Here is a 23599-nt window from a genome sequence, read left to right as displayed (position 1 = left end):
CTTACATTTAATAAACCTTAGCTAGGAAAATTGTTTAAATTTCAAAGAAAAGATAATAAATAAAATGAGGGCATAGAATATTAATGTGAACTGTGCCTTTATTTTGTTAAAGCATTCAAAGTTAAATAGTGGTGGTCTGTTAACAATCTAGGGCTATTTGGCAAGTCTTTAAACTTACTCAATAATCAAAACATAAAAGGACAATGGAAACTTTTCACAATAAAAGAAAAAGGAGTTGAGTACAGAAAGCAAACAAATTATTCTCTGCTTTTTCTTGGTGAGGAGGTGAACTTTATAGGAAGGGCAGCAAGCTCTGAGTTAGAGTTGCCTTTTCCTGTCTTTGTTATAAATTACATCTGTCTGTGAAGAATCCTCTCCAGTTACTTGGTGGTTCATGGCTACGGGGGAGGTGTGCGTGTCTATCTGGAATGGAGCAGAGAAAGACAGATTGGGGAGAGCTTTTGTTCAATTTTATATTTTTTTGAGGGTTTTTTTTTCACTTAGGAAAAGGCGATTTTTTGCATTAATTTGCTTTGCTTACTACATATACAGATGGATAAAATTCCTAAGATCCCAGCTGTGTAAATAGAATATTAACAAAACAACTGTTTTCTTCAGCGTTTGTATTATTTGTTCTTTGTAGCTTGCTAGACTTTTGGAAGAGTTGAACGCTGTTTACGTTCAGTGTAATCCTTCGAAATGTTTTTATTAGGGCTTAAATGGGGAAAACATTTGGCAAAGGGGTGGACTTTATCCAAAACATAATGCTTGAGTTGTTCGTGAGAGTCCGAATACACTGCAACAATATTATGAGGCACCAGAAGTATGGGAAGGAGTTGCCACATGGTACTGGAAGGAGAGCCGTATACTTGGGCTTAGTGCGCTCTTTGTCTTTCTTTCCCTGTACTTAGTGAACCCCTAAAGAGAACAAGCCGAGGTAGCCCATGTGCAGCTAAGCAGATAAGAGAAAAAGGGACCATGACCAGGTTACTCTACCGTTTCTTTCACCATTTGATGCTGAAGCAAGACTCATTTACAGATTGTTAGCGACAGAGCAGAGGGGCAAATTTTGTACTTCCAATCCCTTTTCTCAGTGTGGTCTGATTGCCACTTCCCACCACCTCAAGCCCTCTGAGCTTCACTATCTCTTGTAGTTCTGTCTTGGGAAATAGGTTCCTATCTGTAGCTTTCATCAGTTTTAACTAACCACACTTTGTGAGTCTCCCTCAAATCCACTGCACGGCTTATAGAAGCCAAGACTTCGTTATGTATTTCCAGCTATTGAACTCAGCAAACCAACACTGAATAGGTGGGCTCTATTGTATCTCCTCAGGGTGGGCTTGAGAAGACAGCAGCTGGAGCCTTTTAGAGTGCTTCATGATTAAGACTATTATCTGAAGTATTTTATGGTTTGGCTTGCCATTGCACTGTTGAAAATTTGGTAGTGAAGTCATCCTGAGTCTCCTCTCGACCAGCTTAAAACAGCTGAGGAGGAATACTTAATTGTTTATACTTAATGTTTGCTTTTTTTTACTTGTAAGAGTGGGCAGAATCTTTGGCTGACCCTAAGATGCTAAGGTGGTGAGTATTTGTCCGAACTTTATTTGCCTTTTTTTTTTTTTTCTTCCCAGACTGATTTCACCTTCAAATTTTGTCTTCATCTCAGATTGCAAAGTTTATGCCAGAGGCCGCATAAATTCTGCAGAGTTACACTGCAGATGGTGCTGTGTCCATGATAAAACCCAAACAAACATGGGTGTTTTCAGCTGAAATACATTAACATTTGCTCTCTACTTTTTAAGATGAGTGATCCTTCTGATCTTTTTGGTTGGTTCTACAAGAATCCAACAATATTGTAAAAAATATCATTACTGCTCTCACAACACAGAATGTTTTGCATGAACTGCATGCTAATACATGTAATGCTCTATTTTTTTAGTGTTGGAATTCGTGTGCTTGGTAAAAGTTTTGTTGACTCTGTTCAAATAACGCTGAACAAGGAACAATATCTTCTGTGCAGTTGCTCTTTGGTTTATTTTGACTGTGCATATCAAATTTGGCTTGTGAACAGAGTCTAAGGAAATGGCATAGATTCCGAGTGATAAAGATGAACGTTGCGTGCTTCATTTATAGCAAGGCCATCCAAATATGGTCTCAGAGTTGTGAAAACATCCCGTGCTTGAGAAGTCTTGAATTTTGGATTGATCAAGGCTGTGGGCAAGTTGCAGGCACTAGCAGGCTGGAATTCAGATCTGTATCTTTCGAATCACTGGGCGTTGTGTGTTGTGCAATACATTGCAGCCACTGACAATGTGGGTAGTACTCTAATAAAATGGAGGAGTGATAAGGGTGTTCCTTAGAACTCACTCTACTTTGAATATCTACCTAACAGTCTCTCAGAGTTTTTCTTAGCATTCATTTTGTATTCATGACACCCATTTATCATTTTCATCTCTGTCTGTTACACATTTAGGACTCTTAATGATTTTCCTTAGTTCTAAGGAGGAGACTTTGCCAGCTTTTTGTATTCTTCAGGAATTAGGATGTAGTTGAAGATTTACATTTGGACAAATGTTAAATTACCTATAATGATCCTATTTCAAATGAAGTATTTAAAGGTTTTACCCTCACTTAGGCTTGTTGCAGGAAACTGTTTTCAATTTTTAGCATTACTGTTGTCCCCACAGACGCAGATTAAAAGAAAGCGAGGGCTACATTGCTGACCTTTTTTTTTTTTTCCTTTAAAACCCTATGAGTAGTGCATTGTGTTGTCCCCCAGTGGGGTTTCTAAAACTGTCGTTACATTTTTGTCCATTTTGAGAATGACACCTTGAGTCTATTGATATGTGCGTGCGTGCTGGTATATAACTCGATACTGAACCATTCATTTCTGTTTAATAATCACATTTTGTTTGAGAAATCTAGAAACTGTCAAGATGGAAATAAGGAGCCAAACGTTACTCATTTTGCCATGACAGAGATTTTATCTTCTGTCTCTCCCTCCTTGCTGCACTTGCAAATATAGCTCCCTGAATTACTGAATATAAAATAATATCCTTTTCTCTGCAACCCTGGCACAGCAAAACACAATAGAAGTTAAAGACAGGATTTCAGTCTTATCTCTGTGTTTCCTTACTACTGCTGGTTTGACTTCAGTTCCTACTCTTGTTATTCTTACTGGTTTTATTGCAGTGTATTTAATTGTCTCTCTTTGTTCTGATCAATCCTCAGTTAAATGGGTAAATAAAGAAAGAAAGAGGGTACATAATCAAATTACCAGAAGTAATTGGTCAGTCCAAGCATTACTGGAACCTTTTAATGAGCGGAAAGAACAGGGCTTTGGTATCAGAGTCATAAAGGCCAAGCTTTTAAAACTGACAATGCAAACACATTGCTACATTGGCACATTTTTTTTGTGAATTTAAATTACAAATTATTGTGTATAATCAGAATCAGAGCAACTGAAAAATCATAGAGCATGGATAGACTTTATTAATTTTGGATACAAATGACAGACATTAGACAAGCTTAGAAGTCTGACAGACTAGGAGAATCTTAATATTTGACAAGTGCAAGATAAAATAAGAACATGTCTTGTGGATTTTTTTTTTTTCTTTCATAGTAGCAGGAAAATTACACAAACTAATAAGCAGCAAACCATATGCATTAGAATAAAATGTAGAAATCTGCAGTAAGGGAGCTTATTTAGGAAACAGGAGAGTTTCAAGACTCTGCATTAAAGGGCCAACAGGACGTGGTATATTAAACAGGGGACTGTGGGTTCCTCTGGGAATTAGGAACTAGATACTAAAGGTTTTCAGTGCTCGATTGCCGTTTTAATACATTTACCACTTTGCAGACTATAACATGAAATATTCTTGTTCCACTTTGTAGTGAACAAATACAGTTAAAAAGACAAGCTGCTATCTTCCCTAGCCCTTACCTGTTAATGTACTACCAATTTTAGAAGTAAAATTAATTGCTTAATCAGATAGGTGTCCATAACGCCAACCTATACGTAAACATAGAATTTATTTTTATTTTCCCTTTTTCCGCCAAATCAGTTGGAGAATGGATAAAGAGTAAAGAAAAGATAGAATGACTGTTAAAAACTAAACCCTGCTCTGTGGAATTCAGTTCTATAAAAGGCCGTTTTTATAGATTTGTGCCACTTTAACACAATTCTGTGTGTCAAGTCCGGTAAAATCAGTATGGCAGGGGGAATAGATAAAGGTCCTCGTTAAGAATACACTAAACTTGCTCAATACTACAATAACCAGTGGTGGTGCAGCAGGGTATTGCAGCTTCATTTTTACCTGGGGGTCAGTTAGGCTCTGTCTAGTTCCCTGTTAAGATCTGATTTACTTGGACTGCTTAAAATCTTCAGTGTGACACTAAGATTCTATTGAAATCTCTCTTCAGGGAACAGTAATTTCTAGTAATCCATCACCTCTTGAATTTCAGAATTAAACAAGTTGTTGAGACGGAGGCTTTTGGGCAAATTCATCATGGGATAAGCCACGAGAAAGCTTTCAGTCTGTGCTTCTTCTACTGCTGTGAGGTGTAAATTTTGAGTGTGTGGTTAGGATTAACAATCCAATTCAGGTATCCTCAATCCCTGATACCCCAAGTAATTTCAGGAGATCTGCTAGGATTGTATGTAAAATAGCCACTACGTTACCATGGTGTGTAATGGCAGCAAAATTTGGCCTCAAACTGAAAAATTTTAAATTCAAAGCTATACTTGCGAAAATGTAGACATCCCGTATTTACAGGTGTATAAAATACTGCTTTGTGATGTGTGTGTATGTATGAGTAGGAAGTGCTGTATCAGTTCATTTTGTGGCTCATTCCCAAATAAGACTCTATTCAAAACATTTTAACTAATTTTGCTTTGTATTTTCTGTAGTAAATTAAGGAGCCTTGTTAGTTTTCAACATTAAGAGAAGGTTGCTGCAGTATTTCTCTAATATAACAGGAATTATATTTGTTAATACACTTTGGAAGCATTTAAATTCTAATCACGCAGACGAAAGGAAATTTCAAGTAATGGCAAGTAAATTTAAATTACACAACAGTAAAGACTTTCATACCTTTGAAAATATTTCAGCGCTGGCTTTTTTTTTTTTTTTTTTCACTTGCTTTGATTATCCATGATCACAGCAGCAGAATTCTATTGCTGTTGCCATAATTTCTAAAGCATAACTGTGCTAACATGAAATATGTATATATAGGTACATTTGCCAACTTGTTTTAATTTTTTTCGTTCGCTTTCCACCTCACGTACTGGGAGGGGCTGCTGATCAGTACACTGGCTGAAGGAAAATGCAGAATTGTTGCAGGAGAAAAAGGAGATATGCAGGCAACGTTTGAAGAAAAAGTAAGCTTTTTTTTTTTACTGTGGTTTCAGAGTGATGAAAATTAGGTTTCCATCCTATAGATCCTGCCTCTTAGACCTCTGGGATCCCTCAGTCTGCTAGCCAGCATTTGCTGGCCATGCACTTGCAAGTGTCTCACAAGCACTGTGTAAGAGAGTGTTTTTATGCCACGTAAACTTGCCAGCTTGGCACTCACTGAACGTTACTCTGGATCAGGCCTTGCAAGCTATGTATGCCTAGTAATCTAATTCATATAGCTTGGCTCCTCCTGCAAGATGGATTTTGGCTGAGAGAACAATGCAATACAAGACACTTAGTAACTGCAGAAGGGAGGAAGGTTCTGTCCAAGGAAGCATTTTTCCTCCCCTTATCCAGTTTGATGCCCTCCTGCCACGAGACTTTCCACCTCTTCAGCAGCACCTGTTTAGTGTAAAAGTGAGAAGGGAGAACTAAGCATCACTGTGACCAAAAATAGAATTCCCCAATTTTTTTTATTGCCGTGTTTAACCTCTGCTCTTTTAATCATATGCACAGCAGGAGAAAGGGGATGTGCTTTAACAACTTGTCAGGTATTAAGCAGTGCGAATTTTCAGCTAGAAATCATGCTATCAGTTGGAAATAAACAATAAGGCCACATATATTTAATTTTTAATAAATTTTGAGTTATGCTATTCTTTTAATTACAGTAATCAGGCAGGCTCCAACACTACAAGCCTAAGGGCTTGAAGTGCAATTTCAGTGCTTTGTAATAAATTTGCCGAACTTTGGAAAAAGATGAAATGGCTTAATATTAAACATTTGCTTGATTTAAATTTTACTAACCCATGCACTTTATAATTCATATTTTCTTCAGTGCAATGTACTGCCACAGCAGAACGATCATAATAGTAATTGTGAGTAAGCGTTCCTTTTGCACACAGGTTTTGCTTATAAACTAGATGAATAAAGGGGCCCGGAGTATCGAGGGAATGCTAAAAGATCTACAGAGCCTTTCACTTCAAGGTCATTGGTTCAAGCACACATCATTAAAGACAGAAAGTTAACATCTGACTGCTGCTTCATAATATACACGAAATGAGTTAGTGGTGTCAGTGGAGACAAGGAAAGGATACAACCAGTTTAATAACAAGAGGTAGGACTAATGCACAGGTCCAAAAAAAAAGAGGAGGAATCAGAAGATACCCAATTTACCAGGCTCCTGTCTTCCCCTGTGTGCAGTCCTAAGGGCTGTATTCATTCTTCAGTCTGGAAAGGTTAGAAAGGTTGTAGCCACCCTACTTGGTCTCGTTTGATGTCGTAAGCTTAATTGAGTTGAGCTGGGTAAATACTAGGTCGGAAAGGATCCAAGGAAAAATCAGGTAGGGGACGTTTGATGGTGAAGTAATAGTGAACCTGGTTGATGCTAGGGCACCGCACAACAGGCTCTTTGAAGGAAGCAGCAGAACTGATATCCTGACCACTTGTCGTTACCTCAAGCATATAAATCACGAGGAGAAAACTGTGGGCCATGGTGTCCTCATGACTGCCTTCCAAGTGAGCAATTACAGCCTGCCAATGTTAATTATCCAGTAAAGTTAATCAAATGGGGTACTCTCTCTCTTTTGATCAGTTGCGCAATGTTGTTGTTGTTTAAGGCTTTGTTAAAGTAGCTGCTTTTCAGTGATGTGATCCCTTTATGTGAAACCTCTAAAATTAGGTGTGTTTAGAGGAAGGAGTGTGTATAGCATGGCAGTGATTTTTATTAGGCATTTTATATTTAGTTGTCAAAATGAAGTAAATTGCTTCTGTCTACTGTTGTAAAAAGTGCATTATTTTTCCCTTTTGTTCTATAAACCACTGAGATTTTAAAGGGTACTGTTCTGCAGCTGCCTTTTCTCTTCCTTTGGTGGTGGTGTTGTCGTTGATTGTTTTGAAATCTGGGCTGAGACTGGACCCATCATGCCTTTGATCAATGTACATGGATTTAGCAAAATAAATTATTTCAACCATTGTAAAAGAACCCTATAACTTCTTCTTTCCGCAGTGGCTTTAGCTATGAACATATACAAAAGTTAAAAATTTAAAAAAGCGTCACATAAGTAGTTACTTTATTAATAAGATCTCTTGAAAACATTTTACAAATAAGAAGAGAAATAAGGTGAGAAAGGTAAGAGAAGAAACTCAGCCTTCCAGACAAGGGGAGATACAAAAGAGTTTGCAGGGAAAATAGATATGCAACCCTGGCTTGGTTTGCTTTGTTTCTTTTTGCCCTTTAGCCCTTGTTACTTGTATACTTAAAGTTTTTATACCTTTGGAAGATGTTTTAGTCACAGGGGTTTTATGGTTTTAATATGTGTATACATTGAAAATATTTAGTCATTTTTTATATTCAGTGTGGGATTTTCTTTTTATTCTCAACACTTGTCTGGGGCAGAAAGGTTTTTTTGAACTCTTACTCGTCTGAGCCATTGAATTAGTCTAATATAGCTTGATTTATAGGTGTTAATTTATAGGTGGTTTCACTTAATTGTAATGGGGAAAGGCTGCCGGAAGATTTTGTAATATAATTTTATGAATGAAATTGTGGGTTTAGTAGTAAATAAGTATGTGATGCTCAATGAACGTCTCGCTGGAACTTTCCTGAAATTTTCACTCAATAACCTTAACCCATGTTTGTTTTTATGAGGAAAGTGAAGTTCCAAGTATTTCACTGAAGAAGCTAGATGTCTTTTTGAGTTAATATGTCAAAAGCTTCTTTACAAGAAATACATTTTAACCTCTAGGTATTCGCACATCGCAAGAGTATTATTTCTTTCCATAAAAGATTCCATCTAAATTCACATCATAGCTTTATTTTTGGCCATGACAGTTTTAAACCTAATCAGGGTTGAAAAAGGAAGGAGTCAGAGTTCAGAAATAAGGTATTTTTGCAGTAGTCCAGTGGGAAGTGTGCATAGTATATGTCAATACTCTTCCTGAAAGAAAAAAATTAGGATTAATCCCTCACTTTGCACCTTGGGGTTTTTTGCCTCCAAATTTGAATATGAAACTTTTTTGACTTAAAAAAAACAATTAGGATTTAAAATTGTTGACATCTCTGTAAGAAAATGACACAGACTTGAAGTAATTTAAAAAAACCCCAAATCCTTCAATCACATGTTATGGCAACTTGTGATATTTGGTAGGAGGATTTTTAGGGTTTGAAAGAAAAAAAAAAATAGATCCGACAGAACTTTTACATTTCAAAATATTAGTGCATCAGCTTTATTGGAAAAAGCTGAAATTGTTCAAATGACCTCAGTAAAACAATTTGGACTACGATTCCCGGAATGCTCATGAAGCTGACATGTCTACATGTTCTTAAAAAGTCATAATCCATCATCCTGATGCTAGATCGATGGATTATGACTTTCTGATGTCAGATCTGTGAATTAAGGCTTTTTTGAGTACAGCCTGCTATCCAATTATTGCCCCTATTCATATATTATAAATCATTATTCCTTTACCAGGTAGTCAGCAGTTTCTATTTCTTAACGTTTCAGAGCCTTCTTTTTTTAGCCGTTGTGGCGCTCCCATTGAGCAATCAAAAACAGAGAGAGTGCTGACCTGAAAAATAAAGCTTCTATCGCAGCAAATTGTTGAGGGAACAACATTCATTTCTAGTTCTTGTAGTTTCTGTTGAAATAAAGGGAATTAGATTAGATTGAAACAAATCTCATCCCCTTCCTGCACAAACAAGCAATATAATAAATTAGCATGAAAGTTGTTGGCATGTATTGACTTCATTTTTAAGTGCTCATGTCTGAGTTTCTTAAAAATGATGCTTTCTTCTGATAAGTTGATTTTTTTTCTATGAAGACAGATCAGCTTCTGATTTAAAGCTGAAATTTGCCAGCATGCTACCTTAAGTGATTGTGTCTATTAGGTGCTGTTAAACTGAAGTTCCTTTGAATGAATTATTTATAGAGTAATAAACTCACTTCTAAAGCAATGGAGTATATGATAAAAGTAGAAAATGCTTTACTGTAACCAGTTTAGGTGTGTCAAATCAAAATGCATATCAAACAACTATATTAAAAGATATTGAGAAAAAAAAAAAAAAAAAAGAGCTATTTTAGGACCTATCATGCATCCAGAGAAGTGATTAAATTAAATGTAATCATGCTATGTTGGAGAGTTATCTCAACAGATTTCTCAAGCTAAGGGAATTTAGGTCTAGTCCGTATGTGGATGGAAAAAATCAATAGTATGATCTTGTTGTTGTTTTTTATTTCATTTTGCTGTACTGATAGTTCTTCATTAGGATGCAGTTTTCACACGGGATGGCTGTGCATGGAATATGTCCAGTCAGTACATTGCTAGCGGAGTTGTTGTCAAAAAGGATGGTAATCGATGAAAGGGAGGGCGGTGTAATGAATGTGGTAGAATTCATCTTTTATTAACTTATTAATTATTTGTTCTAGTCCCGTGTCTGTCGTGAGAGAGCTGTTACAGCACTGGCCTGTGCCTCAGTTTCTCTTTTGGGTGGTCACGTGGATTCTAAACTCTGTGCCCAGGGAACCGTTTCTGTGGCACTTTCCTGAAAAATAGATTTGTGTATCTCATGTGACCCCTGTTAACTAATCAGTCAAGGATGTTAGCTGAAACCACACGAGAAAGTTAATGTAGTATTTTGCATGTCCTGACGTAGTCAGTGGGTTAATGCTTTCATATGTTGCACTTTAATTCTTCGTAAAGGAAGACATTATCTTGGTATATTCACCTCATTCCTTATTTATCTCAGGAGCTCTGGGCATTAATGGCATCCTTGCTCTCACCTTCCTTTTCCTGTTACCTCTTCTAAATCTTCAAATTTTGGCCATTAAGCCTTCCAGGGTGCTGCAGAGTGTTAGAAAGAGCTGCTTTGTTGGGAAAGCACAGAAATAGATATTCAATGAATGCTTCTGGAGAAAACATGATTTCAAGGGCAAGTGCCAGCACAGGGATGGAACCATCAGTGGGGCCTCAAATCATTTCTTGTTTAAAAAAGCTTTGTGATGTATCTATGTACAACGGGATGTATCACAGCTTTAGAGCCCAGTTCTGCTCATGAGGGGAATGTAGCGAAGCTCCTTGTGCCATCCACGGAAGTAGGCTCCAACCCATTTTCAAATTTCCTGTTAAATGCAGTTGCCCACTAGATGGAGACAAAATATTTTATACATTAGTGGATATACAGATGGTAATCAAACCCACCAGCTGCTGCCTGCTCTTTCCAGGCACCTTGCCAATTTACTGGCAGTATGTTGACTGGGAAGCAGACAGTGACACACTTTGATCGAAAAGCTTGTATGATGATTTTTTTTTTGTTGTAATATTATTGTTTTTTTAAAAAAATGATAAAAAGAGATCAAGATGTGTATCTTGATCAAAGGGTACTGCTGTCTGCTTCCCCATCAGCAACTTCTAATTTATAGAAATCAGATTGCATGGAAAGCAATCAGCAAAGGTTTTGAGGTCTTTCTTGTTCTCATTGCCAAGACATGATGACAAGTGAGAAAATTAAAATCAGAGAAGGTAGGAAGAGAACTAGTAAAACACTGGTTGAAATATAATTATTTAAAGTTCACAATAGTAATAATTGTAGGGCCGTAAAAAAATCCAGTTGAAGTGCTCAAATGGGCTATTGCTTGTGTTATAAGAACACCGTAAGATCTTGCTCTGATGGAGGATGTTGCTTTGAGACTAATTTACCATTGAGAGACAAATATATCTGTTAAGTTACTTGTTGTCATGGAGAAACAACCTGACTTTGGTTTGGGGGCCAAGTCTTTCAAAGGTTTTATTTCTTCCACGCGGAGCTGTGCATTCCGTATGATTTATTAGGGTGTACACATGATATCATGAACACCTGCAAAGAACACTTAAACCAGTCAGTCCATAAATGTGAAGACAGTGTGTGCGGAGGGACTATACTGAAAATTTGTCTGTTATATTTGGTGAGGTCTTTTGTCTTTACGGTCTCCAGTACTGTCTTTTCTCTTTGCAGCTCTTGGTATCAATTCCTTCTTTAAAAGACATTTTTTGGTTTGGATTTTTTAATCCTTCTAGGTTTAAACAACAATTAGAAGTTACACATATATATATATATATATATGCGTGTGTGTGCATGTATCTGGATTGTGTCAGCTGGAGAAAGAACGTGTTTTGGTGCATAGGTGAGTATTTCTGGCCAACGTTAAAACACAAACCCAGTGGTAGTCGTGGGAGTTGCTTCACATTCTGCCAAATGCTAAAATCGAAATAAAGAGTTTTATGACAGGAGGACTTAGGATGTGTGACAATTGCTCTAGATGGAGCAGGGGATTATTGGAGGGAAATAGCTTGACGTAGATAAGTGAATAGGGCCCACTCCAGAAGTCTTTAGAGTGCCATCTTCGATATGATCTTCAGGTTATGAATCTATTGGAAAAGGACGTTAAAATCTCGGTTTGGTGACAAGAGACACTGTTGGAGCCACCCTAGACATTCAGCTGCTTCATGCAGCCTGGCGTGCATGGCACTTGGGGCCAAAGGGGAGTTTGAGACTGGAATAATAAGTGTACAGTTCAGCACTGCGCATTGCTACCAGTGGTGAAGATGGATCTGTCGAGCCTCGCTGCCTCCCCTCCGTGTGTGAGACAGTTTGCCTCCGTTGTTATCTACCTCCCATCCCTCCCACTCTCTTCCTCTGCGTGTTGACCCGTGGCTTTCCCTGAGCTGCTGAATAAGTCTTCCCTTCCTCAGGACCAATTTAATTCCGGTGTCCCCATCCACCCTGCCTTTCTCTCTATCGCCAGCTATGCTTTAGAGATTTTTCTACCCTCTCCTCAACTTCTCTGCTTGGCAATCCAGACACGTTTGATGTTCCTCATAGGTGTTTTCTTCTGAGGGTTAGATCGAAAGACAGCAACTTCAGAGTATATCATGTTTCTGGGTATAGCTGTGCATTCTTAAGAGAAGGTGTTTGCTCCCTCTAGGTACTTATGATACTATTTAGGAAAGCTGCCTGGGAAAAGGTGCTGCTAAAAGGAATAAGCAGATAAATTCCTTTGACATCATTGCTTCATTTTGTTCCATCAAAATCTGACACGTTGTCTTTATCTCATCAGGCAAACAGTATGCAAATTTTATGATCACATTGTCTGCCTATTCTTGTAGAACTGAGTTTCTCAAAAAGACAAAAAATGGGGAGGAGAGGAAAGCCTGTAGTATGCAATTCCACCCAATACTCACCTATTCTGTAGCCAGCTCAGGATTTTCACTTCAAAGTTTGAAGCATTTGCTCTTAACCCTGACTTCCATTAAAATTCTGTATGATTGTGGAAACCTTCTTTGAACAAATGTCAGATTTTTGTTGGTTTTGTTACTTGTGTGTGTGGTGAATTTCTAAAAAATGAAGTTAAGAGTTTATAAGCAATAAGGAGTTTAAGTGAGTGTTGGTTTGTTGTTGGGTTGGTTCTTTTTTTTTATTATTTGGGGAGAAATGATTCAGTAGAAATGCTTGTTTCTTCTCATGCTTTATTTAAACAAATATTTGAAATAATCCACATTGAATTATACGATTTGTCATGAGCTTCTTAACAAGTTAAAGCAGAATGAGATTTATGTGCTTTTTCACCAGAAACCATTTCATGTCCCAACAGAAATGGAAATGACTCTTCTCAGAAACCTTCCAAGTCAAAGTGGGAGGAGATAATCTGTAAGGAGATGTTACCTTCTCAAAAACAACCTCACATCATCCAAGGTGTGGTTGGCTTTGGCAGTTTACCAAGAGGAAACCTACTAGATTTCAAATCACCCACCAAGCCAAGCTCTGCTGAAACAAAGCTTTGTTTAACTCTTGCATTCACCAGACTAACCCTGCCCCTATTCACGACTGCGTTTTGTGGAACGTGAATGACGGTATTATAAGATAGAGTTAAAAACTAAGCCCAGCATTCAAGCTGAGATCCAGTATAAACTGATTTATGAACGCGTACTGTAATAAGGAGAACCTGTTTACAATGGGCATGAAATTCAAGTGTCATATAAGGAAGTGGTGGTTTCTTTTGACTAACAGGGTACGGTTAGAATACTGCAGATTCAAATTCTATGGAAATGCAGTTGTAAAGAAGTACTGATATCTTATGTGGGGTTTTTTTGTGTGCTGATCAAATATTCCGCTGGTAAAATAGACCAGTTTCACATAGAGAGGTGACTGAAAACTATAACTCTGAAATTTGAGAGAAATATTGGCTTACTTTTGCATTCCCAAATTGGGAAATGTATGTTAATAACTTAATTTTGATGATAAAAACATGAAAAATAAGTCCCTAAAATAGCGTCGAGTCAATTTTCTGATAAAATAAATTTGTTTTCCTATTTGTGATTAAAATGACCTACAGTAAGATTTTTTTTTTTTTTTTGAACTAGGTGTTAATTAAAAATATGGAAATGGATTTAAAGAACATTGCAGTTCACAGTGGAAGAATTACCATAACTGATTTGTTCTCAGAGCCATGCCTGTTTTGAGATGTTTTTAAGATGTCTAAGTTACTGGTTGTTTTTCTGCATGATTGTTTCCAAAGCAAAATGTGATTCCAATAAAAACAGTAATTGAATTTACAGTCCACAGGACAAATTGTTGTTTTAACAGAAACTTACACACTCAGGCAAAGACTTTATGTTTTAGGTCTAATAACAAAGAACACAAGCTCCCCATTTTTATGTGACCGTATATCCTGAAAAGTTTTCTAATGTAGCATATTTAAAAAAAAAAAAATCTATATTGTAGTTTTTAAATTGTGTGAGCAATTTTTTTTTTTTCCTCTTAGATCAGAATCAATATTCTTTAGGTTGTTTGTGTTGGTTTTTGGGTTTTTTTTAATGCAACCTTTTAAATGTTAGAGCAGCTTTTGTTCCGTAGCATCAGCTAGGGGTGAATCGATACAGAGAAGCCTATTCACATCTAATGCACCTGATGGCTGAGAGGGCTTCAGAGAGATCTTGTTCCTCTGTCACTCGGTGGTGTGGGAATGTACAGAGGGCAGTTGTGCGAGGGGCTTGTCCATGACCAGATTTGCATGGAGAAAATGCTGGTTGCAGAGAAAATGAATAGGAAGGGAAAGCTGTTCAAGAGTGGTGGCAGAGAACGGCAGGAGGTGGGACCTCTGTCCAACCTAAGGCAGTGATTACACATTACTATATCAACAGCAAAAGATTATTTTTCTGCTGTTGGACTTTCTCAGCAGGAGCTCCTAATCACTTCTTGAATCCTTTTTGTTTCAAAAGTTTCTATATTAAAATTTTTCGAGGTTTTGGGGAAACTTCTTGGTGCCTTTCTTTCACGTACATCATACTCCTGCGTGGATAAAGCCTGAAGACACTAATTATTGAAGTAAGAGCAATCTGGTGGGGTAACACACAGCTCCCTAGGCACAGGCCTGCTCTAACTGGTGTGTACACAGCATCAGACCAGACACTGATGCTGCAGGTAGGCACGTCTACATTAGCATTTTTTTGACAGTCTCAGGGCTGACCTATAGCCCTGTGGAACAGTAGTAGTTGGTGAAACATTGCAGCCTCTCGAATGTAACACCTGGAAAAAACAGCCGAGGATAGTGCCAACTCTCCCTGTACATGCTCAGGGCTGCAGGAGGAGTGTGTGGTGCCGTTAATCCGTGCTGAGTTTGTATAGTGGTCCATTGAGTTAAAAAAGGGAATATTTCCTATTTCCCAGCACCAGGCAAAGCGGGAAGCCTGAGTGAGGACCTTGGCTTTCCTAGGCTCCCTGTACAGTCAGTGGGAGAGGTAACGGGCTGTCTTGCTGTGATCCAGGGCAAGTATATTAAGCAATTGTTAGGTTCTTAATTTATCTTAGTTTCTCTGGCTGTCTCTTAGGAGATGTGGTCTTCCTTGCGCTTACTACAAGGAGGGATTTAGGGGGTTGACAGAGCCCCTAAAGCAGGTGTGATGAATACCATCCCTCTAAGCAATTTAATTCTTATGGGCCATTTTGTTGCCAAAGGCACAGGCTCTCATGCAAATTGATTTTTCTTAGAGTATGAAACTGCAGTAAGTCTTTATAAAATGTATGACGCCGCCTCGCAGAACGAGGTACCAAAATGCACCTGGCCAAGTATGCTTCCATATTTTTATCATAATGTTTTCAGCATTCATATCAGATCTTTCCTGATTAAGTGGTTTGGAAAAAGAGATGTACAAGAAGGAAATGTAAAGCTCTGGCCTGATAAGGTGTGTGCCACCGAAATACTAGACTGCCTGTGGTGCGTTGAGTTCAACAGAACCTCCTTTTATGGGTTTTTAATGTGATCACATGACTAATAAAACCAGCCTTACCTTTTTTAAAATATTTGTAGGTCCAGCTAGGGGATTACTGTGGGGAAAGTTCTTGTGTTTTGTTTTTTCTTTTTATAATGGCTATAGATCCCCGTTGAGTATAACTGTACAGCCAGAATAGGAGCTGCCTGCTCCTTGCTTGTTTGACGGGTGCCCTTGAAATGGAAAGGGGGGATTGGTACTTTGAAGACTCCTGACATGTAAGAGTTGCACTTTCAGGTACTAAAAAAAAGTCCTTCACCCTTCCTCAAAATCTGTATGCATTGTTTTTAAATGGGTTTTGTTAACCTTAAGCATTTAAAGTGGTGAGAAAGACCACAAAAAAACACGAGAGTTGCTTAAAAATAATTGTTGTTCGGTTCCTTTTGCTTGCAGCCTCGTTTTTGAGCTTTCAAGATTTATGTTTTCAATCTTTCCTCGGCAACCATAAGAGCTAGACACTGACTTTATTTTTAAATGAAAGCTGAGATTCTCTTGTAATCCATAACTCTAGGAGATTTGGCAATGCTAAACACAATGTGAATTTAGAGTGACCATTCCAAGGTGAATCATTTAGTGATGTGTCCTCAGCATGAAAGCCAACTGGGGATTTTTTTTTTTTTGGATGTCTCTTATTTTGTCTTTATAAATAATCTGTGAATTGGCAGTAATAATTGGAAGCTTGGTGAAAGCAGAAGTAGATGCTTGCAGCACAGTAAAGTCAGTTGAGTTTTTTTTTTTTTTCTGGTATCTTAGGATATTCTTACAGAATCTAGGTATTAAGGGCATTCTGCATTAAGATATCTCTAGAGACGAAGGCTTTGGTTGTTTTTGTAGAAGCACCCTTTTCTACTCAGTCAAGCATTAAAATTGGCAGCAGTTCCTGAAGTAGCAAGAAAATCCTGGTTGTTGCCCTCATATAGTTACTGAAAACAGTAAGAGGATATGTAAAAGCTTTAACTCCAAGGAAAAATATTTATAATTGTGACAGTGTGTTTCCTTACAGTAATTTATGGGCAAAATGTAGGAAAGGAGGAACACAAGCTATAAATAATATTCCGTATGTAAACATAATGGCAGTAGCAAATTCTTGTTATTTAAAAATTAATATTGATGTTCATTAATATAAATTACCACATTTCAGATGACTCTGATGTCCTTGAGGCCAGATGTCACTGACTGATTTACAGCTTCCTGGGGGGGGAGGAGTAGATCCTGTTTTGTCAGTGTAGGCACCGAATTGCTTCAGATAGCTATTTTGGACTAGATTAATTGCTGATGTATTGTCAACAAAGTTGATTCACATCTCAGTTCAGAAACATGGAAAATTCTCTTTAAAATGTATTAACTTGAATTCTGAAATGCAGGAAAAAGAGCATAAAGTGTACTTTACAGACTTACTGAACTTTTGTCTCAAGGAATAGTGGTTTGAAAACTCCTGCCCAGGAACATGCACACAGAATTTCCATGTGCATCATTAGCAACTGGGGAACATACTTCAGAGGCCAAGTTTAGTCCCTCATTGATCTTAATTCTACTGTAAATATGAATACAAATGCGTACAACGAAGGCGTTCAGAAGGACGCTCTGCCATCTTAGTCACGCTGCACAGGTCGTACATCTGGATTAAGTTTTTGAGCGCTTCATAATATCCTTTGGTCCTTTGGACCTTGTGGATAGCACTGCTGCAAAATAGGAGGGCAAACTTCTTTGTAGAGCTATCAGCAGCCTCCCAGAAAACTCCTGTGGGAACACGGGTGGGGTGATGCCTCCGAAGGCAGGTGGTGGGGTGGATTTCTTGTGTCTGCCTATGCTGGCAGGTTAAGGAGGTGGGGGGGGGGAAAAAATCAGTGTGAGACTGTGTATCTCCATCCATTAGTTATTAATTCAAATTCAACCACATGAAATACAGGCAACTCACAAACCATATCTTGCAAATGCCTGTTATTCCAGCAGCTCAAATTCAACACATTTGTAGGTGTGCAGCTGGGCATGCTCAGCATGAATGGCAAACTAATGTAAATCCTGTATTAAATATTTTGTTTCACAGCAAATCTCACGTATATATGAGAGAAGTCTGTGCAAGTCTCTGGTAGCATAAGGTCCTATGGCATACAATTGGAAACCACACGGATGATATAAATACAGGGAGTAGCACACAAAGAGCACCCTTTTTAAATGCATGTCATTCATAGAAAATCAAATCCATATCCATGATGTTACGAGGCTTTAGAAATGGTCCATGCTGAACGTGGGATATTTTTTTTTCAATTCTTATAAATAATTATTTCCTCTGTTTGGTAAGATGAGCTACAAAGAATTTATGTTAAGACTCTGTGGAGAGGAGTACTGAATTTCAGTTACTATTGAGCTAAAAAGGTGGCTTTAAAATATTTCTGTGGTGCAAGAGCCTTGTATCAAAGAGGCAAATACACCACTCCCTCAGTCTCTTTTCTCATTTATGAAATAAGCAAGCATAAACTATAAATTCTAATTTTCACCAAGTATGTTAGTAAATCCAAACTGACCTTGACCTTAGCTTTGCTAATTTCCAAACTCTGATATTTATTCCCAGAGTAGATTGTTTCCCTTCATACCACATACATAAATACTGCAAACCTTTCCAATGACTTGAATTAGAGTGTAAGTAAATAGCTGGTTTTAATCTACATAATATTTTGAGAGCAGACGTTCTGTGCTATGACTATTAAGATATACCCAACAGCCATTTGTATAATACTAAAACCTCTTACATATATTATTAAAAGTAATGCTATCAGCCAGGGCTTGTTTTATGCCACAGAAACTTAAATAATAAAATACAGTGTGGATAAAATCTGCAATAATAGTAACTTAAGCAAAATTAATTTAAGTAACAGATAACATCTGGGGGAAAATGTAATGGTATATTGGTAAGTTATGCAAAGCTAATTTTATAATAACTACCACATCTGTGGAACTCATTTATTAGAACACTTTACCAATCTTCTTCCCTGCCATTATTCTGTTTTAGAAATTTTCCGGTGTACTATTTTATTGTCTTTGCTCTGCCTCCATTTGTAAAAAAGGTAATTTGCTAGCTCTCAACAACAAGAAGAGTGTGTAGGTTTAGGTACATGTTACATGACACTTTTTATTCTTACCTCTCTTTACGCACACTTTTACTGGACAGAATTCCAGAGAAAAACTGTGGCATGGGGCTGTACGTTGAGAGCGATGTTTGAACACCAGCTCCAGCCCTCAGCTGTGACTACAGAGGCTTGATGCAACTGGGGTGGGAAAGTAAAGGTGACGCTGAATGATATTTCCCACATGAACTTCTGCTGAATGTTAGAGCAGCTTCTAGCCTGTTCTAACTTGTCCAGATTTAAGTGGCCTTTTGGCACCCCACCACACCTAGGAATTAATAAGAATATTGCATTTAACTTCTGCTCCCTCCAGTCTCTTTCGGCACATCCTTTTATCCGCAGCTGACACTGATATGCCATCTACATTTGTGCAACTGCCTTGTGATTTCTTTATGTTTGAATTCTCATGGACCCATTGGACCGCAGTGTGCAGGAAAATATTGCCAATTAATTTTAAGGCATTATCATCTTGCCAAACTTTCTCACATTTCAATAGTTACATTGATTCAAGAGGACACTTTGAGTAATACATCTTTGTCATAGTGAATAATGCTCACATAATGACAAATCTTCAGGAATTAAAAAAAAGGAGGATGAATTTTTTAATGTAGGTCAGTGGAAGTAATTCACCATAAATTTGCTCAGACTTCAGAAACTAGCAACATTTTTAAAGCCGCTGTGACTGTATAAAACTTACTGTGTCTCCTCTGTTTTTAAATAGATTTTACTACAGAGCCATTGGTGCTATTAAACATGAGGTTTTGTTCAAAGGAAATACAAAGACTTAATTGTATTTTTTAAAGGAAAGTATTGCATCAGAAGGATTAATTTAAATACGTTTGTTGGCTTCAGGCTCTCACCACAATTCATTCGTTCTAATTTTCCCCTGGACTTGTTAAGGACACAATGTATAGGCAGGAGCGATGCAGAATGGCATTTTTAGGTCACTATATTTTGGCTGTAAACTGTAGTACTACTCATAAACTTATTATTACTAAACAAAATACTTCATATTCTACGTTGAAGTTTCACAGTCTTTTAAAAAAAAAACCTTTTGGCTGAATGTTGAGACTATTATGGCTCATTAAAGAGACTAGTTCTGCTATAATTTAGTTATTTCTTAATGATCCAAGTGTTATTATTAGACACGGAACAGATGAGTAAAGAATGGCTGTCTTTAAAAGGACGCAGCGAAGTAAAAATATTATTCTAAAACAGAACCTCTGAAAATCTTATCCGTGCTACAGAAATTTATTTGATCAATCAGGAATTGATTTTAAAAACCCAGGCTGGTTTTTTACATTATTTCATTTTCTGAAATTTAGACTGGAGGGAATAAATGAAATAATGATTTAATCTAAATAAAGGAAATATTTTGAGTGAATAGTTAACTAACTAACCAAAAAATGTTATTTTAAGGAAGCAGAAAGTAATTGTAAATTCTCATCCAATTCAGCTAATATTTTTTAAGAAGAAAGCATAAGGTAAGAAATCAGAGAACATGGAACTATTTGCTAAATCAAAAGAGCTCTATTTAAAAAAAAAAAAAAAAATTGAGAACAAAGCTTCTTTTTATTTTAGAAAGAATAACATTTAGCTCAGCTCAAGGCTTTTTCATTTTGATGTGAAGCTAAACTTTCGGACTATTCCTTTTGTGAGTCTGTAGGCACTAGCACAGTGCTGTAAAATTTGAGTCACAAGTGATACAGGAAAATGCTTCTATAAAATCTGGTTTTCTCCTCACTTAAATTCCGGAAATCTTTCTGTCAGCCTTTTGGGTTCTTATAAACGTGGGCTAATACTGTCTACCTTTTTTAGTGAGCTTACACATGACATGGAATCTTTGAAGATAATGGCAGAGTCCAAACATAACTTCTGAAAAGCTTTTAGGACTATGAAAGAGATTTTTAATGCAATAAAGTACAATGGCTAGGTCTCACTGTTTATTTTCAATTTTTTCTATCACTTTTGCAAAGGTATAGAACCTTTAATATTTTCAGCATGTTTAACTGTAGCAAGTAACTAAATAAATCAAATATCAACCTCGCTATGATTTCAAAAGTATGAGGAAATTAATTTATGGGAGCTGCAATTACCCTGATGTAAATTAATGTCGTTGACTTACACCATCCAAGCAAAATCATGCTTGTAATAGCTGACTCAGAACTGGAACATCTGCCTGGTATTCTCAGTGGGCACTTCCCCTTGTAGAGGCCCCAGACATACCACTTTAGTATTATACCCTGTTCCCTGCTTGTTCAAAAACGCCTTATGTCACCCCATTTGGCATGTATGTTTTCCATCATCCATTTTTAAAAAAAAAAATTACACAAACCTTGTCCCTTTAGAGGACGCAGGGCCACCTTCTGCATTGATGGGAAGAGCCTGAGCATGGGCTAAATGCTGCAACCAGCTGCTCCTGGGGGGAAAAGCCATTTCCTTGTCAGAGCATCCCTGGAGCTGCAGTTCACAAAACCAGTGACGTTCCCATTTTCACAGGAAAGAGAAATAGGAGCAAGCTGATGAAGCAGCCAGACTTGGACCGTTGCAACTCTTAAATTATAGTCACATATAGAAGTGGTTTTCTTAGGACCTTATTTGATGCAGTGTCACTAGCTGACTCCTTTGATAGGATACCTTAGTGGTCAGCTGGGCCCTTTCATTCCAAAATACAACAAGATTTCTGTTCAGGAGTGACAAATGTGCATTGGGAAGACTGCACTGTGTTTTCTAAACTTAATTATCCGCATGAGTAAAAAGTTGTAGTGTTACGAAATTATGAAAATCATCTGTTCTTTCCAAGTATTATAAAGAGGGCCTCTGGAGATACAGCTAGAAATTAAAGCTGATCTATAATCATTTTCAGCGTGCTTTCCAGTTCTGAGCACCTGGATAGTAACAAAAAAGGTATTGGTTTTTGTTGTTTGCCAGCCATTTCATTTCAATTTTAAAAAATCTGCAGTAAACCTCTGAGCAATAATTAAACCTGAATTACTTTTTTTTTTCTTATTTTTTATTTTCTTCTTTTTTTTTTTTTTCCTAATACTGCCAGAATGTGATTGAACTTGCCCAACCTGCAGTTCCCCCCTTCCCTGCTCTGCTGGAGGAAGGCATACCTTTGGATACCGATTCGCCATTCATAGCATCACTAACAGCTGCAGAGACAGAATCGAAGGTAAAGAATTTTGTACCTTTTTTTTTTTTTAAAAAAAAAAGGCTATTTTTCTATGAGCCCTCTACCTCATTTATTCCCACTGGAGCCCAGCCACTAATGACATTTGTTCTCCAGAATCTAGCCTGCATTCTCTTCTAAGGTTGAATTAAATTACTTTTAACGCATTAATCAGTCAGCAGAGGACATTTATTTGAGTCAGCACCTCTGGGCTCTCACCCCATGCAACTTCATAACCTCAGGATCTGCCAGGCCTGGGCAGTGAAAGGCAGATGCTGGTGGTCTCTGTCAGAGCAGAAGTTCTCAAGAGCAGGCTTCGTGTCTTGTCGCGTGTCCGTGGACTGATGCTGTTTGATCTTGTAGAGAGCAGGAGGATGTTCTAACTCATACCTTTCCTGTGGTTGGTTGCTGCTAGGGGTCTGATCAAGAGGGTTACCTGGAGGACTCCCATCCAGAAGCAGAGTCCTTCCAGGCAGATGCTGTGCCTGGTGTCACTGCTGAAGATCAGAAGCCCGCAGTGGGTGAAATCCCAAATGAAATTATTGGCAACCTTGAGGTACTATTACTAGAAAGCTATTCACTAATTCTGTCTATGGTTAATTAGCTAGCTCAGCCTTAATGAATATAAACTGTATTCATGCTAAAGCTGGCAAAAAGCACATCCATATGCTGTAAAAATGTGAATTAGCCTCTATAAATAACTCCTAGTTTAGTCAGCTTACATGTGATAAGATAAAAAATATTCAGCAATATAACAACATATATTTTCAGCATTACTACGTGTTAAGAAACATGGGCCAAATCCTGCTCTCGGTGATGTCAGTGATAAAATCCCTTTTCAGGGGTTCAGGATCAGCTGCTGTGATGGAGCATATGCAACGCGTGCTTAATATAGATTGTTAGATGCATCTATGTTACACATCCTTCAATCTGTGTAAGAAATAACACGTTTATGCCAATTCTAGGCTTCATTTGGTAGGTGCATAAGTATACGAGAGCTGCCTTAATGGAACAGATCAGGTTTCAGTGTGTGATCTGCAGACTCTGAGCTTAGAATACACGAGTTCTTTCTACAGCGTTCTTGAAAGGGAAGGAAGCTGTTGTCAGTTGACTTAAATTTTGTTGTAGGGCGATCTGCTTCTCCACAGGGAGGTCTGTAAATTGAAACATGTGGAAAGCCAGCAGAGTAGATCATTGTTATTTTGTAAACTGCTCCCTCAAGCATATGAAATTATTGAAAGCAAACCAGCTAGAACTCAGCTCCACCAAGGAGCTGGTGTAATTTGGACTTATTTGTGACAACCAGGTGACATTAGGCACTTTAGATACAGCACGATGGACACTGCTGACCGAGCAGCAGTTTATTAAATATCTAATATTATCCGAAATTAGTGTGATATTGATAAATTGCTTTATATGAATTATGTATGAATAATAAATTAGAATAATGATGCTATCATTAGATCTACCTATTTGATTTCATATTCCATTTCGACATGTCTTTAGGAACAGGAGGGAACCAGGCCTATGTTCTCTTATTCGTGTCCCTACCTTGAGAAAAAGTGAAATTCCTGGTTTTCACTTGACCTTAATTTCTTTAGGAT

At 37.6% G+C, this 23599-nt stretch overlaps 1 protein-coding gene across 1 annotated transcript in view; it reads left to right on the top strand.

Annotated features, from left to right (window-relative positions):
• The window catches only part of CABCOCO1 (ciliary associated calcium binding coiled-coil 1), a 49391-nt gene extending 26792 nt beyond the window's left edge, over positions 1-22599 (top strand). Inside the window, exons 6-7 of the mRNA XM_074924187.1 lie at positions 21876-21998; positions 22411-22599. Of these exons, the coding sequence (XP_074780288.1) occupies positions 21876-21998; positions 22411-22599 (312 nt within the window). The remainder of the gene's footprint in view (positions 1-21875; positions 21999-22410) is intronic.
• The last annotated feature ends 1000 nt before the right edge of the window (positions 22600-23599 follow it).

Source organism: Athene noctua, chromosome 21 (assembly GCF_965140245.1).
Source record: "Athene noctua chromosome 21, bAthNoc1.hap1.1, whole genome shotgun sequence".
Lineage (NCBI taxonomy): Eukaryota > Metazoa > Chordata > Aves > Strigiformes > Strigidae > Athene > Athene noctua.
This window is presented reverse-complemented; position numbering and strand designations above follow the sequence as displayed.